Here is a 12,439-nt window from a genome sequence, read left to right as displayed (position 1 = left end):
AAAAAAAAAAAAAAAAAAAAAAAAGAAAAAGAAAAGTTATTTCTTCAATATAATGTTTGCACCTGTTAACCAATCTCTCTTTATCACCCCACCCACCCATACACTCACCCCTGGCATCTGTCATGCCACTCTCTACCTCCATGAGGTCAACATTTTTTAGCTTCCACATATGAATGAGAATATACAATATTTTTTTTTCTGTACCTAATTTATTTCACATAACTTCCGGATGGAAGTTCCATCCACGTTGCTGCAAAAACATGATTTCATTCATTTTTGTGGCCAAATAGTATTTCAGTGGGTGTATAAACCACATTTTCTTTATTCATTCATCCATTGATGGACACTTTGGTTGATTCCATAACTTTACTATTGTCAACAGTGGTACAATACATATGGGGAGAATTCAAGCAATTCTCCTGCTTCAGCCTTTCAAGTAGCTGGGATTACAGGCATGCACCACCATCCTGGCTAATTTTTGTATTTTTAGTAGATATGGGGGTTTCACCATGTTGGCCACGCTGGTGTTGAACTCCTGACCTCAAGTGATCTGTCTGCCTTGGCCTCCCAAAGTGTTGGGATTACAGGCATGAGCCACTGTGCCAGGTTGAAGAAGAAATGAGTTCTAATGTATCCTTTCAATATACTGATTTCCTTTCCTTTAGATAAACACCCAGTAATGAGATTGCAGGATTGTATGGTAGTTCTATGTTTAGTTTTGTGGAGACGTCTACATACTGTTTTCCCTAATGGTTGTACTAATTTACCTTCCCACCAACAGTGTATAAGAGCTCTCTTCTCCATGTTCTCACCATAATCTGTTCGTTGTTGTCTTTTTAATAATATCTATTCTAACTGGGGTAAGATGGTATCTTATTGTGGTTTTGATTTGCGTTTCCCTGATGATTAGTTATGTTGAGCATTTTTTCATATACCTGTTGGCCATTTGTATGTATTCTTTTGAGAAATGTCTATTCATGTCCTTAGCCCTCTTTTTTTTTTTTTTTTTTTTGTCACCCAGGCTGGAGAGTGCAATGGCACGATCTCGGCTCACTGCAACCTCTGCCTCCCAGGTTCAAGCAATTCTCCTGCCGCAGCCTCCCAAGTAGCTGGGATTACAGGTGCCCGCCACCACACCCTGCTAATTTTTGTATTTTAGAAGAGACGGAATTTCACCGTGTTGACCAGGCTGGTCTCAAACTCCTGACCTCAGGTGATCTACCCACCTCAGCCTCCCAAAGTGCTGGGATTACAGGCAATGAGCCACCGTGCTCGGCCCCTTAGCCCACTTTTTAATGAGATCTTTAGGATTGTTTGTCTGTTTACTGTTGAGTTGTTTGAGTTCTTTGTGTATTCTGGATATTGGTCTTTTGTCAGAGTAATAGTTTGCAAATATTTTCTCCCATTTGACAGGTTTTCTCTTTGCTCTGTTCATTGCTTCCTTTGCTGTGGAGAAGCTTTTTAGCTTAATGTCCTGAATGTGGCTTTTTCCATTCAGCTTAATCCCTTCAAATCCATCTGAGTTGTGTTGTATATCCAAAATAGTTTATTCCCTTTTATTGCTGAATAGTATTCCATTAAAAACAAATCACAGTTTGGTTAGCCATTCACCTATTGTAGGATATTTTTAATTTTTTCCAGTTTCCAGCTATTATAAATAAGGCTGCTGTGACCTCATATGCAGGCTTTTGTGTGGAAATAAGTTTTCATTTCTCTGGGATAAATGCCCAGGAGTATAACTGCTGAATCGTACGATAAGCGTATATTCAGTTTTTTATTTTTTAAACTGCCAAGCTATTTTCCAGAGTGGCTGTACCATTTTACATTCCCACCAAGAATGTGTGAGACCCAGTTTCTCTGCATCATTGCCAGCACTTGGTGTTGTCACTTTTTTATTTTAGCTGTTCTAATGGGTGTGTAGTGATATCTCATCATGGCCCTAATTTTGTATTTTCCTAAATGGCTAATACTGTGGAACATCTCTTCATGTGCTTACTTGCCATCTGTGTATTTTCCATACCTTTTGTCTACTTTCTGATTGGATTGTTTCGCTTTTTTACTGTTGAGTTTTGAGAGTTCCTTATACACTCTAGATAACAGCCGACTCTTCATATTCCAAATCCACAGGGAACATAGACATAACCTTGCTTCTTCTGTTCATTAACAGATGACTGTGAAGCCTCCTGTCTCATTCTCACCCAGGATCAGGTCTACCTCCCTTGTGAGGCTGTGCCCAGGATTGCATGGGGAGAAGCCTTGCATGACAGCTGGCTCAGCCCTGGTCATCTGTGGCCTTGAAAGCTTCCTTGCCATGACCTTTTTCTCTTCAGATGTTGCTTACCTTTGATGATCAATTCCTGCTGACCACTGCTGAGGACGGCTGCCTATTCACCTGGAAGGTCTTTGATAAGGATGGCCGGGGAATCAAGCGAGAGAGGGAGGTGGGCTTTGCGGAAGAGGTGCTTGTGACTAAAACAGACATGGAAGAAAAGGTAAGAACTGATCCAGTGAAGAGGGACATGGAATGCCTTACCAGTCTACATTCAGACGGGGGTCCGGCACCGGGGCCCTCTGCAGCCTGGCTACACCCTGTGCCCAGTGCAGACCCCACAGCTCCCTGCACACCCTCTGTCCACACGACAGGCTGTCCTCCTCACTGCCACTGCCCACCCTACTCTGCCTGTCTTCCTGCCATGTGATCATCTTGCCTTACACCGTGCTTAGCTTTTATTCTGTGATCTGGTTTTCCTCTTCCTACTCTCTGAAACCAAGAGCAACGAAACATACAATTCTCTTATATAACCAACAATTTCTAGCACATGCTGGGCACATGGAAGGCAATCAATAAATACTTCCAGAAGCAAAGTATGTTCTCATTTAAATCTCACAACATCTCTATGAAGAAGATACTGTCATTCTCCCCATGTTTCGAAAAACAAGTTAGGAGAGTTTGAGGGACGTGTCCAAAGTCAGTGTGCTGATAAGTAACAGGACTAGGGTTCTAATCCAGATTTAATCTAGAGCCCCCTCCCTTAATCACTATACAAAAGGGACGTCCCTTCCTTCCTGTTGATGCAGTAAACACTCCGCAAAGGTGCGTTTTGCAGAGATATGAGTGCGTAGCTCTGTGCTGCGCTCCCTAAGGAAGAAGCTGAATGGATGATAAACTCGCGGCTCATGGAGGATCGCAAAGCTACACAGCCGTTGCTGTTCATCCAAAATCTAAGTGTGTTTATTGAATACCTACCATTTGCCAGGCACTGGGGATGCATGTCTGTCTGAAAAGACAGGCATGGGCCCTGTGACATGACCAGGAAGCTCACAGTCAAGTGAGGGATAGAAACAAGCAAAGCCACGGAGCAGCAATGCAACACTACCACAAAGCAGGGTGACAAGTCCCTGGCATTTGCTGGAGATCCCTTCTAGAGCTCCCTAGAATTTTCTGCAGGAAAAGCAAAGAGGGAGAAGAGGATAAGGGAGGGCCCATGAGAATGGGCGCCTGACCTGCTGCAGAAGGGGCCCTTCCTCCTCTCTCTTATCTTTTCTGTTCTTCCCCCAGGGTAGGGGAAGAGGCCAAATAGGAAACAGCAGGCTGAAGCAAAGGCCTGAAGGTGCCCAAGCTGACTTCTGAGCGCAGCCCCACACGGACCTGACAGTACTGCTGCCAGGCTAGAGATGACTCGCACTTGTACCGCTCACTTCTTGAAGCTCCCTTGTGTCTTACCATCCATGTGACCACAGTCTGTCCCCTGTAAACCTTTTTGACTCTTCCTCCCACTCCTGTGCTGGCTCCTCCTCCACCTGTCCCTTAAAAAGCATGTTCCCAGAATTCCCAGCTATCTTTTCCTTTATATTCCATTATAGTCTATGTAACTCTCAGGCCATGATTTACTCACTTATTATTCATTCCCTGCCTAGGATTTACAGAGGGGTCTGCTATGTACCTGACACTATACTAAGGTCTGGGATTACAGAGATAAAAGACATAGAGCATCCTTTAGCTTATAGCCTGGGAGGAGGGCAGAGTATCATAAAAAAGGGAATTAAGCGTGCAGTGAGATTAAGTGTCATGGAAGAACAGTGCTGTGGGAGCCCAGGGGAAGGACCTTGGCTCAGGCCCGGTGGTGCCAGAGGACATGAGCCTTGCTCGGAGCCTTCCAGAACAAATGGACAAGGGCCACTGAGCGATAAGCAGTGAGTGTGTACAGAGGGATGAGGGAGTGGTGGTCCGCAAAGCTGCTCCTAGTTAGGGTGTGCCAGAGAGAAGGGCTGAAGACGATGCTGGAGAGAAACAGATAGGTCGGGGGCCTTTTACACCATACATGAGGCTGGAGATTGTTCATAAGGACCGCTCATAGATTTAAGCTGGGGAATAACTTCATATGATTCGCGTCTCAAAGAGATTACTCTGCAGCAACGTGGAGAATAGGTGGAGGAAGGACACTGAACGAGGACCTCAAACACAGCATGTCAAAGGCCAGGTCATCCCCACGGATAAATGTATCCCACTAGCCAGGGCAGACCCCTGGGATCATTGGTAAGTCTTTATTCCATGCTGACCAGCTTGCTAGTCTTATTCTAGGTTCTGTGGATAAAGCAGCAAAGCAAGACAGGCCAAGCCCCACCCTCAGGTACTGGCCCTTCTACCTGGGAGACAGCCTTCATCCATGATCCTTACCTCTCCACCCACACCCAATCAGGCACCACTCTCTCTAAACGCAACCTCTCCATTCCTCTCCAGTCCCCTCCCTACCTCACTCCAAACCGTCCATCTCTCACCTGGTCTGTGCAGTTCCCCCCGACCCACCCCAGCAACTCATCATCCTGCCTTTGGTCCTTTAATCTAACCTGTGCTGCATACCGGCATTGGAGAGGTCTTTATAACCCCAAAGTCAGCCTGATCAGGTTCAATGAGGACCTTTGAAGCCCTCTAGGATAAATTCCAAACTTCCTAGCATGGTCAAGACACAGTCTTGGCGGCCTCCTCCTGTGCCTCCCACCTGGACCATATCACCTACCCTGGCCGGGCATTCGTGCCCACCTCTCTGACTCTGCCCGTGCAGTTTGTGCTTATCCTTCATCTCAGTACTTCCTGTGCACCACATCAACAGTAGTCTGCTGGCCAGGAATGCAGAAATGTGCGTAATCCGTTCCTTGATGTCAGCTCGTTCACAGGTGCTAGAGGAGACAGACCAGAAATGATGAGATAGGGATGCAGGGGGTGTCCCCATAGATAAGCAAGAAGAAAACACTGCATTCTGTGGTCACTCTGTCATCAACAGTAGCTTTTTTAGAAATGAAGGGTGTGTGTATTACAGCATTTTTAGAAAACTTTGGCATCGGTGAGTACGATGGGAAAAGACACTAGGCCAGGCACAGTGGCTCAAGCCTATAATACCAGCACTTTGGGAGGCTGAGGCAAGAGGATCACTTGAGCCCAGGAGTTCGAGACCAGCCTGGGCAACATCATGAGACTGCCCATCTCTACAAAAAATATTAAAATTAGCCAAGTGTGGTGGGGCATGCCTGTAGTCCCAGGTAGCTGGCAGGCTGAGGTGAGAGGATCACTTGAGCCCAGGAGGTCGAGGCTACAGTGAGCCGTGATCACACCACTGCACTCCAGCCTGGGTGACAGAGTGAAACCCTGTCTCAAAAAAAGAAAAAAATAAGAATAAGAAGACACTAGGCATAAAAAACCAGGAAGACAGAGAGTTAGGACATAAAATAATAAAAGTGAGTCTAAGAAGACATCAAGAGGGACAGATTGACAGTACTGAGAACTACCCAGCTTTGGGCACTTACCACGATTTATAATGGTTTATCTGGCTGTCATGGTAGACTCTAAGTTCCCCGGGGACAGGAGTCATTCTTCAGTAAATATCTTCTGAGCTCCTACTCTGTGTTAGACACTGTTCCAGTACTTGGGATATATCAGCAAATAAACCCTACAAAGACTCTGGCCAATGAGAAGCTTAAGTTCTAACGGGGAAAGAAGAATAAAAACAATCAACAAAATAATCAGTAAATTATGGAAAGTACAGGATCTAAGGAAGCAGTAAGTAGAGCAGAGTAAGAGAGGTGATGGGTCCTGGGAATGGGAAGGGGTTGCAGAATTAAACAGGGTGGTCCAAGTCAGCCTCATCAGGCAGGAGACATTTAAGCCAACTTGAAAGAGATGAGTGCATTACCAACACAACGTATAAGGAAGGATATTTGAGGATAGAGGAGGAAGCTCATCTTTCTCCTTGTTTTTAGCCAGTGTATCGCCTGGGGAAAAGATGACAAGTTCTAGTTGAGGCACATTGAGTTTGAAGCTAGGCAGAGCTGCAGGTCTCACGTCAAGGTCACCAGTTTAAATATTCTGATTCACCCTCACTGTCAGTGTTCTTGATTCTCTGTCCTTCTCCCAAAGGCCCAGGTTATGTTGGAGCTAAAGACTCGTGTGGAGGAATTAAAAATGGAGAATGAGTATCAACTCCGACTCAAGGACATGAACTATTCGGAGAAGATTAAGGGTCTAACAGACAAGTTCCTCCAGGAAATGGAGTCCTTGAAAACAAAAAACCAGGTCTGTTTAAGAGACTGAGCAACAACCACAAATAACCAGCAATTTCCACTTTCAAGACAGGACTGGCATATGCTGTCCAAGCTATGCTCAAACAGTAAGATATATGAAAATGTCCAGTTTTAAAGCATAGTTGATGATGTCAGAAATGCTTATAACTGGCCAGGCACTGTGGCTGATGCTTGTAATTCCAGCACTTTGGGAGGCAGAGGCAGGTGAATCACTTGAAGTCAGGAGTTCAAAACTAGCCTGGCCAACATGGTGAATCCCCATCTCTAGCCAGGCATGGTGGTGCACACCCATAGTCCCAGCTACTCGGGAGGCTGAGGCACAAGAATCGGTTGAACCAAGGAGGCGGAGGTTGCAGTGAGCTGAGATCGCTCCACAGCACTCCAGCCTGGGTGACAGAGACTCCATCTCAATAAATAAATAAATAAATAAATAAATAAATAAATAAATAAAAATGCTTACAACCAACTGCTAAGTGAAAAAAAACAGAATATAAACCTTTATGGTGAATGGTATTAACTGGCATTAATGGTATTAAAAGATTAATTTGTCTGATCTATAGTAGTAAAAAAACATATAGAAAATAGATAACAGTATAATTATCTCTGGAAGTTGGGATTATAGATAATTTAAATTTTCTTTTTTTATATTTTTTGTAATTTCTAACTTCTCTAGGAGAAACTTATTTAAAAACAAAATGAAAAGATAAGAAAAAGCAAAAACATAAGAATATCAAAGCATAGATGGAGAATAACTGGCAGAATACTGATTTATGGTCAGGAAGTTAAATAAAATTAGTCTACATGGCCTTACGTAGTTAGATTTGGTCCAGGACTCTCCCAGATTCTTTTCTTTGTTCTACAGAAATCTGAACTCCTATCTAAAAATCCCCGCTGGGCAAGGTGGTTCACCCCTATAATCCTAACACTTTAGAATGCTTAGGCAGGAGGATCGCTTGCCTCTGAGAGCTTGATGCCAGCATGGGCAACAGAGTGAGACCCTGCCTCTACATAAAATGAGTCTGCCATGGTGGCGTATGCCTGTAGTTCTAGCTACTTGGGAGGCTGGGATGGCAGGATCACTTGAGCCTGGGAGGTAGAGGCTGCAGTGAGTCATGATCTCACCCCTGCACTCCAGCCTGGGTGACAGAGTGAGGCCCCATCCCCCACCCCCTAAAAAAAATCCCAATTATGTGCTTGAGGGATATTTGTTTCTTTAATGTCTATGGGTCAGAAAGTTTGGCTTAAAAAAACAAACCTTGGCTATTAATTATATTAATTAATTCGTCTTGTAATTTTATTCATCTAGGCAACAAACATTTATTTGGTGCTCTATATAAGCCAAGCACAAAATTAGGTCCTGAAGATGGCACACCACCCCCAACTCTCCCCCACCAAGCCCAAAAGCTTTCCTGCTTGAAGAAAACACTTCCTCAGAAACTTACACTTGAGCACACCCAAGGATTTCCTTGACAGCAATGTGCCAGCAATGGAGGATTCCAATGAATCCCTACTTTTTCACCCAGAAGTCCTTTTGACATGTGTCCAAAACTGAAGTCATTGACAAACCCATTTGGTAGCAAGAATAGACATAGGAGAAGTATAGAGCTTTTAGAGCAGAATATAACACAAATAAAAAGTGAGCATGTGGTTGTTGCTTCGTAGCACAGTACTTGGTACAAAATAAGGGCTTGGGAAATGTTTGTGAGCGAAGGAGGGGGCTACGTATAAAGTCAGTTCTCGCCCTAGGAGTGCTTTCCGCAGATGTGTGTAAATGAGGAAATGTGACTCTGTTTTAGGTCTTAAGAACAGAAAAAGAGAAGCAGGATATATCTCACCATGAGCGCATAGAAGAGCTCCTGGACAAGCAGAGCCGGGAACTGCAAGACCTGGGTGAGCCCAGAAGTAGAGGCCTTGTTGGTTAGGGTTGGGAAGAGTCAGGTTATGGGAAAACGCTTGAGAGTCCTCCAGACACAAGTAGAAGTCTCAGGGAATACGGCCTTGTCTAAAGAGAGGCTATATGCATCCCCTGGAACTCACCATGGTTTTTACTTCTGTGTTTTTACTCATTCACTAAACACACATCCATGGCAGGAAAGTAGGAGACAAGGAGAAGTTCAAGTTTGGAACCTGACAGTCTTGCCTTGGGTCAGGCTCACCACATTCTTACCAGGTATTCTAGGGAGTCACCTAACCTTACCGAGCCTCACTTCACTCTTCTATAAAGTGGGGGTCCTAATACCTGTTTTTCACACTCAGGATATTGTTCTCTGCCCTGAGTCCCCAAATACCCCTCTAGGCTTTCCTAGAAACTTTTCTTCCCAGAGCAGGCAGGGAGGAGTTTGGCTGCCTGGTGAGATGATGGGTCGAGGAAGCCAGGCAGGCATTTGAATCTTGGCTCTGGAGACAGCTGCTCCAGCTGGTGCTGGAAGGGATGGGAAAGTGCCCAAGCCTCCCGGGTGTCCCTGAAGAGGGTGCTGCTCTCCAACCTTAAATACCTTCCTTGTTTCTCTCCAGAAAGTTGCAACAACCAAAAGTTGCTTCTAGAATATGAGAAGTACCAGGAGCTACAGCTCAAGTCCCAGAGGATGCAGGAAGAGTATGAAAAACAGCTCCGGGATAACGATGAGACCAAGAGCCAGGCCCTGGAGGAGCTGACGGAGTTTTACGAGGCCAAACTGCAGGAGAAAACCACCCTTCTAGAAGAGGTACTCACAGGAAGCCACGCTGTGCCTCCCTTTCACAGAGAATGGCCACCCATTCATTCAGATCATCACTGCATAGCCACTGTACACTGCATAGCCAGGATGTGTTGTACACTGGGAATTCAACAGTGGCCACAACAGACAAGGTTTCTACCCTCAAGGAACTTATATCTAATGGGAGAGACAGCCAAATAGATAAACATTAGGACTGTTACAAGTTCTGTAGAGAATATAGGAAGCCTGGGTGTCCAGTGAACAAGACCAAAGGAGATCAGGGGTGGGGTGTTGGTAAGATCAGAGTTGTAAGGTCAGGAGCTCAAGACCAGCCTGACCAACATGGAGAAACCCCATCTCTACTAAAAATACAAAATTAGCTGGGCTTGGTGGCACATGCCTGTAGTCCCAGCTACTCAGGAGGCTGAGGCAGGAGAATCGCTTGAACCCGGGAGGCAGAGGTTGCGGTGAGCCAAGATCACGCCACTGCACTCTAGCCTGGGTAACAAAAGCAAAACTCTATCTCAAAAAAAAAAAAAAAAAGAAGATTGAGTTTGAAGTGGTGGAGCATGAGGCCCGATTTGGTAGGAAAAGAGGGGAGGCAGGAAGACAGAAGGACAGACAGGAAGAAGGTGGACAGGTCAAGGGCCCCGTGGCCCTGGTCTCCATTTCTGGAATGACACTCGCCTCCCATTCCCTGGGACAGGTCCCCATGCTCATCTCACCTCAAGCCCTGTTGGCACTAAGGTGAGTGGGTTCCTTCTCCCCTGACCACACATCTGCTCTCTCCTCCGAGCCAGGCACAGGAAGATGTCAGGCAGCAGCTGCGGGAGTTTGAAGAGACCAAGAAGCAGATTGAAGAAGATGAAGACCGGGAAATCCAAGATATCAAAACCAAGTATGAGAAAAAGCTTCGGGATGAAAAGGAATCAAACCTGCGGCTCAAGGGAGAAACAGGCATCATGAGGAAGAAGGTATCAGGCTATTCTCCGAGAGCTGGGGGATGGTGAAGGTGTTGCGGAGGAAGCCAGGGTGGGTGGACTGACCGCCCTGGGGGGCCTGGCCAGGTTCTGCCTGTCCTTGTCTCCAGCGAGCAGGCTGACAGAAGAGCACCAGCCAGTGCACCTCCAAGCAGACGGACCCTCCCCACCACATCCTCGGAAAGGCAGCCACACGGGCTTCTTTCCACAGGATGTTGGGGTCCCTGTGCAGACAGAGGCTTTCTAGTTTTCACGTATTGGCTAGTAGGATTCAGTCAAGTGTTTTCAGAGCTAACCCTCAGATAGAAATGGAAGTGGAAATAAGGTCTTCTGGGGATGAGACAGATGAAGTCTTAGCCTGGAGGCATCCTTGGGCTCTTGGTCCAGGAAGTCCTGGGTGGCTCCTGTTCAGCGCCAGGGGTGGGAGAGGGAATGGGGGTGTAGGATGCTTAGTTTACAAAGTGGGGAAGATGTTTTTAGTTCACTCATCGTCACAGGTGAGGAAGGATTCAACTCAGTTTCCTCAAAACATTTAGCCCTGGAGAAGCCAAGTTCAAAGCAAGCTCAAGTTTCTTCCTATTAGAAAGCACACCAGTAAATCCAGGGGACAATCAGTCTTCCCTTCTGGCTCATGGCTAAGATGGTTCATCAGTTAGGCCTGTTTTCTGTGACCTGGATGCAGTGTGGATCCCAGCCTTTCCAGATCAGTGTGGTCATGGGAGTCTCTGGTCCACTTGGCATACTGGTCTCCGGAGCCTCCTGTGCGGGCAGTCAGTCTTCTCGTGCAGGGAATGTGCCCAGATGTTATGGGACAGGATACTGCATCATCCGTTTGGCCTGGGAATTTCCTGAACTGTCCCAAATTCTCCAAATATTCACTCCTAAAAGCCCAGAAATGTCAAGTGCTAAGAGTTTTCCATTCATAGAAGGTGGGGCAGTTGAGTTCACAGTTGGCCAGCGATGGGGAGCCCCTCACACGAGAGAGTGGGAGGGATGGAGGTGAGTTCTGACGTTGGTGGCCTTTGTTGCTGCCGTTTGTTTTTCTAGTTCAGCAGCCTACAGAAGGAGATTGAAGAACGGACCAACGACATCGAGACCCTAAAAGGAGAGCAGGTGAAGCTGCAAGGAGTCATTAAGTCTCTGGAGAAGGACATCCAAGGCTTCAAGCGAGAGATCCAGGAAAGAGATGAGACTATTCAAGACAAGGTGACAGCCCTCCTTCTGTCCTCCGTCAGCTACGGCCAGATGGGCCAAGGCGAGGAAGACAAAGCTCAGGGGAGAGAGGGTCCCTGGCTTCTCAGGATGCATTACTTTAACTTGATGGGGGAACAAGAGGTCAATGAAGTGCCTGTTGTGTGCTTGGCTGTCAACACATCACATTTAGTTCCGCCAACAACCCAGGGAGCCTGAGCAACCCAGTGTTATGGCTGGGAAGCTGAGCTCCAAGAAGTTGGGTGTCTCGCCCAGGGTCCCACGCTTTAATAGGTGAACCTGAGTCAGCTGACCCCACTGCTCCAGGCATCTTCAGAGACACTTCCCCATGGACTGGGGGCGGCTCACCTGCCACACTGCCCACATGGTTCCCCCATTGCAGAGGGACTCTCCTGGGGTTGGCTCTGTCCAGGGGGCTGCTTCCACTTTTTGGGATGGGGTGCCTTTCTGGCAAAACACCCAGACAACAGAAACATCACATTCTGTGGGGCAGACACCTCAATACCCAGGATTTAGTATCATCCTCCTGGGGACATCCAGATTCCATGCCCTCTTCTCCATCCCCTCTGCCACTACAGCCTGAGGCAGGTAGAGTTCTCCAGGGGCCAAGGACACAGGCTTCAGTGTTCGGGAACCAGGTCCAGCACAGGTTCTGTTCACTGGCCGTTGCACCTTGAGCAACTTCTCTAAGGCTTTATTTTCTCACCTGTAAAATGGGGACGATTGGCCGGGCACGGTGGTCACGCCTATAATCCCAGCACTTTGGGAGGCCAAGGCGGGCAGATCACGAGGTCAGGAGTTCGAGACCAGCCTGGCCAACATAGTGAAGCTCCATCTCTACTAAAAATACAAAAATTAGTTTGGCGGGGTGGTGCACATCTGTAATCCCAGCTACTCAGGAGGCTGAGGCAGGAGAATCACTTGAACCTGGGAAGCAGAGGTTGCAGTGAACTGAGATCATACCACTGCACTCCA

At 46.7% G+C, this 12,439-nt stretch overlaps 1 protein-coding gene and 1 long non-coding RNA gene across 6 annotated transcripts in view; one reads left to right on the top strand and one right to left on the bottom strand.

Moving 5' to 3' along the window:
• Positions 1 to 2,430, bottom strand: part of LOC108313367 — a 29,629-nt gene extending 27,199 nt beyond the window's left edge. Inside the window, exon 1 of the long non-coding RNA XR_001829046.2 lies at positions 2,342 to 2,430. This is a non-coding gene — a long non-coding RNA (uncharacterized LOC108313367). The remainder of the gene's footprint in view (positions 1 to 2,341) is intronic.
• The window catches only part of CFAP57 (cilia and flagella associated protein 57), an 84,472-nt gene that overhangs the window by 38,009 nt on the left and 34,024 nt on the right, over positions 1 to 12,439 (top strand). For all 5 annotated transcript variants that reach the window (XM_017541742.2, XM_017541743.1, XM_037743169.1 and 2 more), the window contains 6 exons: positions 2,331 to 2,492; positions 6,413 to 6,568; positions 8,373 to 8,466; positions 9,091 to 9,281; positions 10,073 to 10,246; positions 11,300 to 11,458. In XM_017541742.2, coding sequence (XP_017397231.1) covers positions 2,331 to 2,492; positions 6,413 to 6,568; positions 8,373 to 8,466; positions 9,091 to 9,281; positions 10,073 to 10,246; positions 11,300 to 11,458 — 936 coding nt within the window. The remainder of the gene's footprint in view (positions 1 to 2,330; positions 2,493 to 6,412; positions 6,569 to 8,372; positions 8,467 to 9,090; positions 9,282 to 10,072; positions 10,247 to 11,299; positions 11,459 to 12,439) is intronic.

Source organism: Cebus imitator, unplaced genomic scaffold, assembly GCF_001604975.1.
Source record: "Cebus imitator isolate Cc_AM_T3 unplaced genomic scaffold, Cebus_imitator-1.0 Scaffold136, whole genome shotgun sequence".
NCBI lineage: Eukaryota > Metazoa > Chordata > Mammalia > Primates > Cebidae > Cebus > Cebus imitator.
This window is presented reverse-complemented; position numbering and strand designations above follow the sequence as displayed.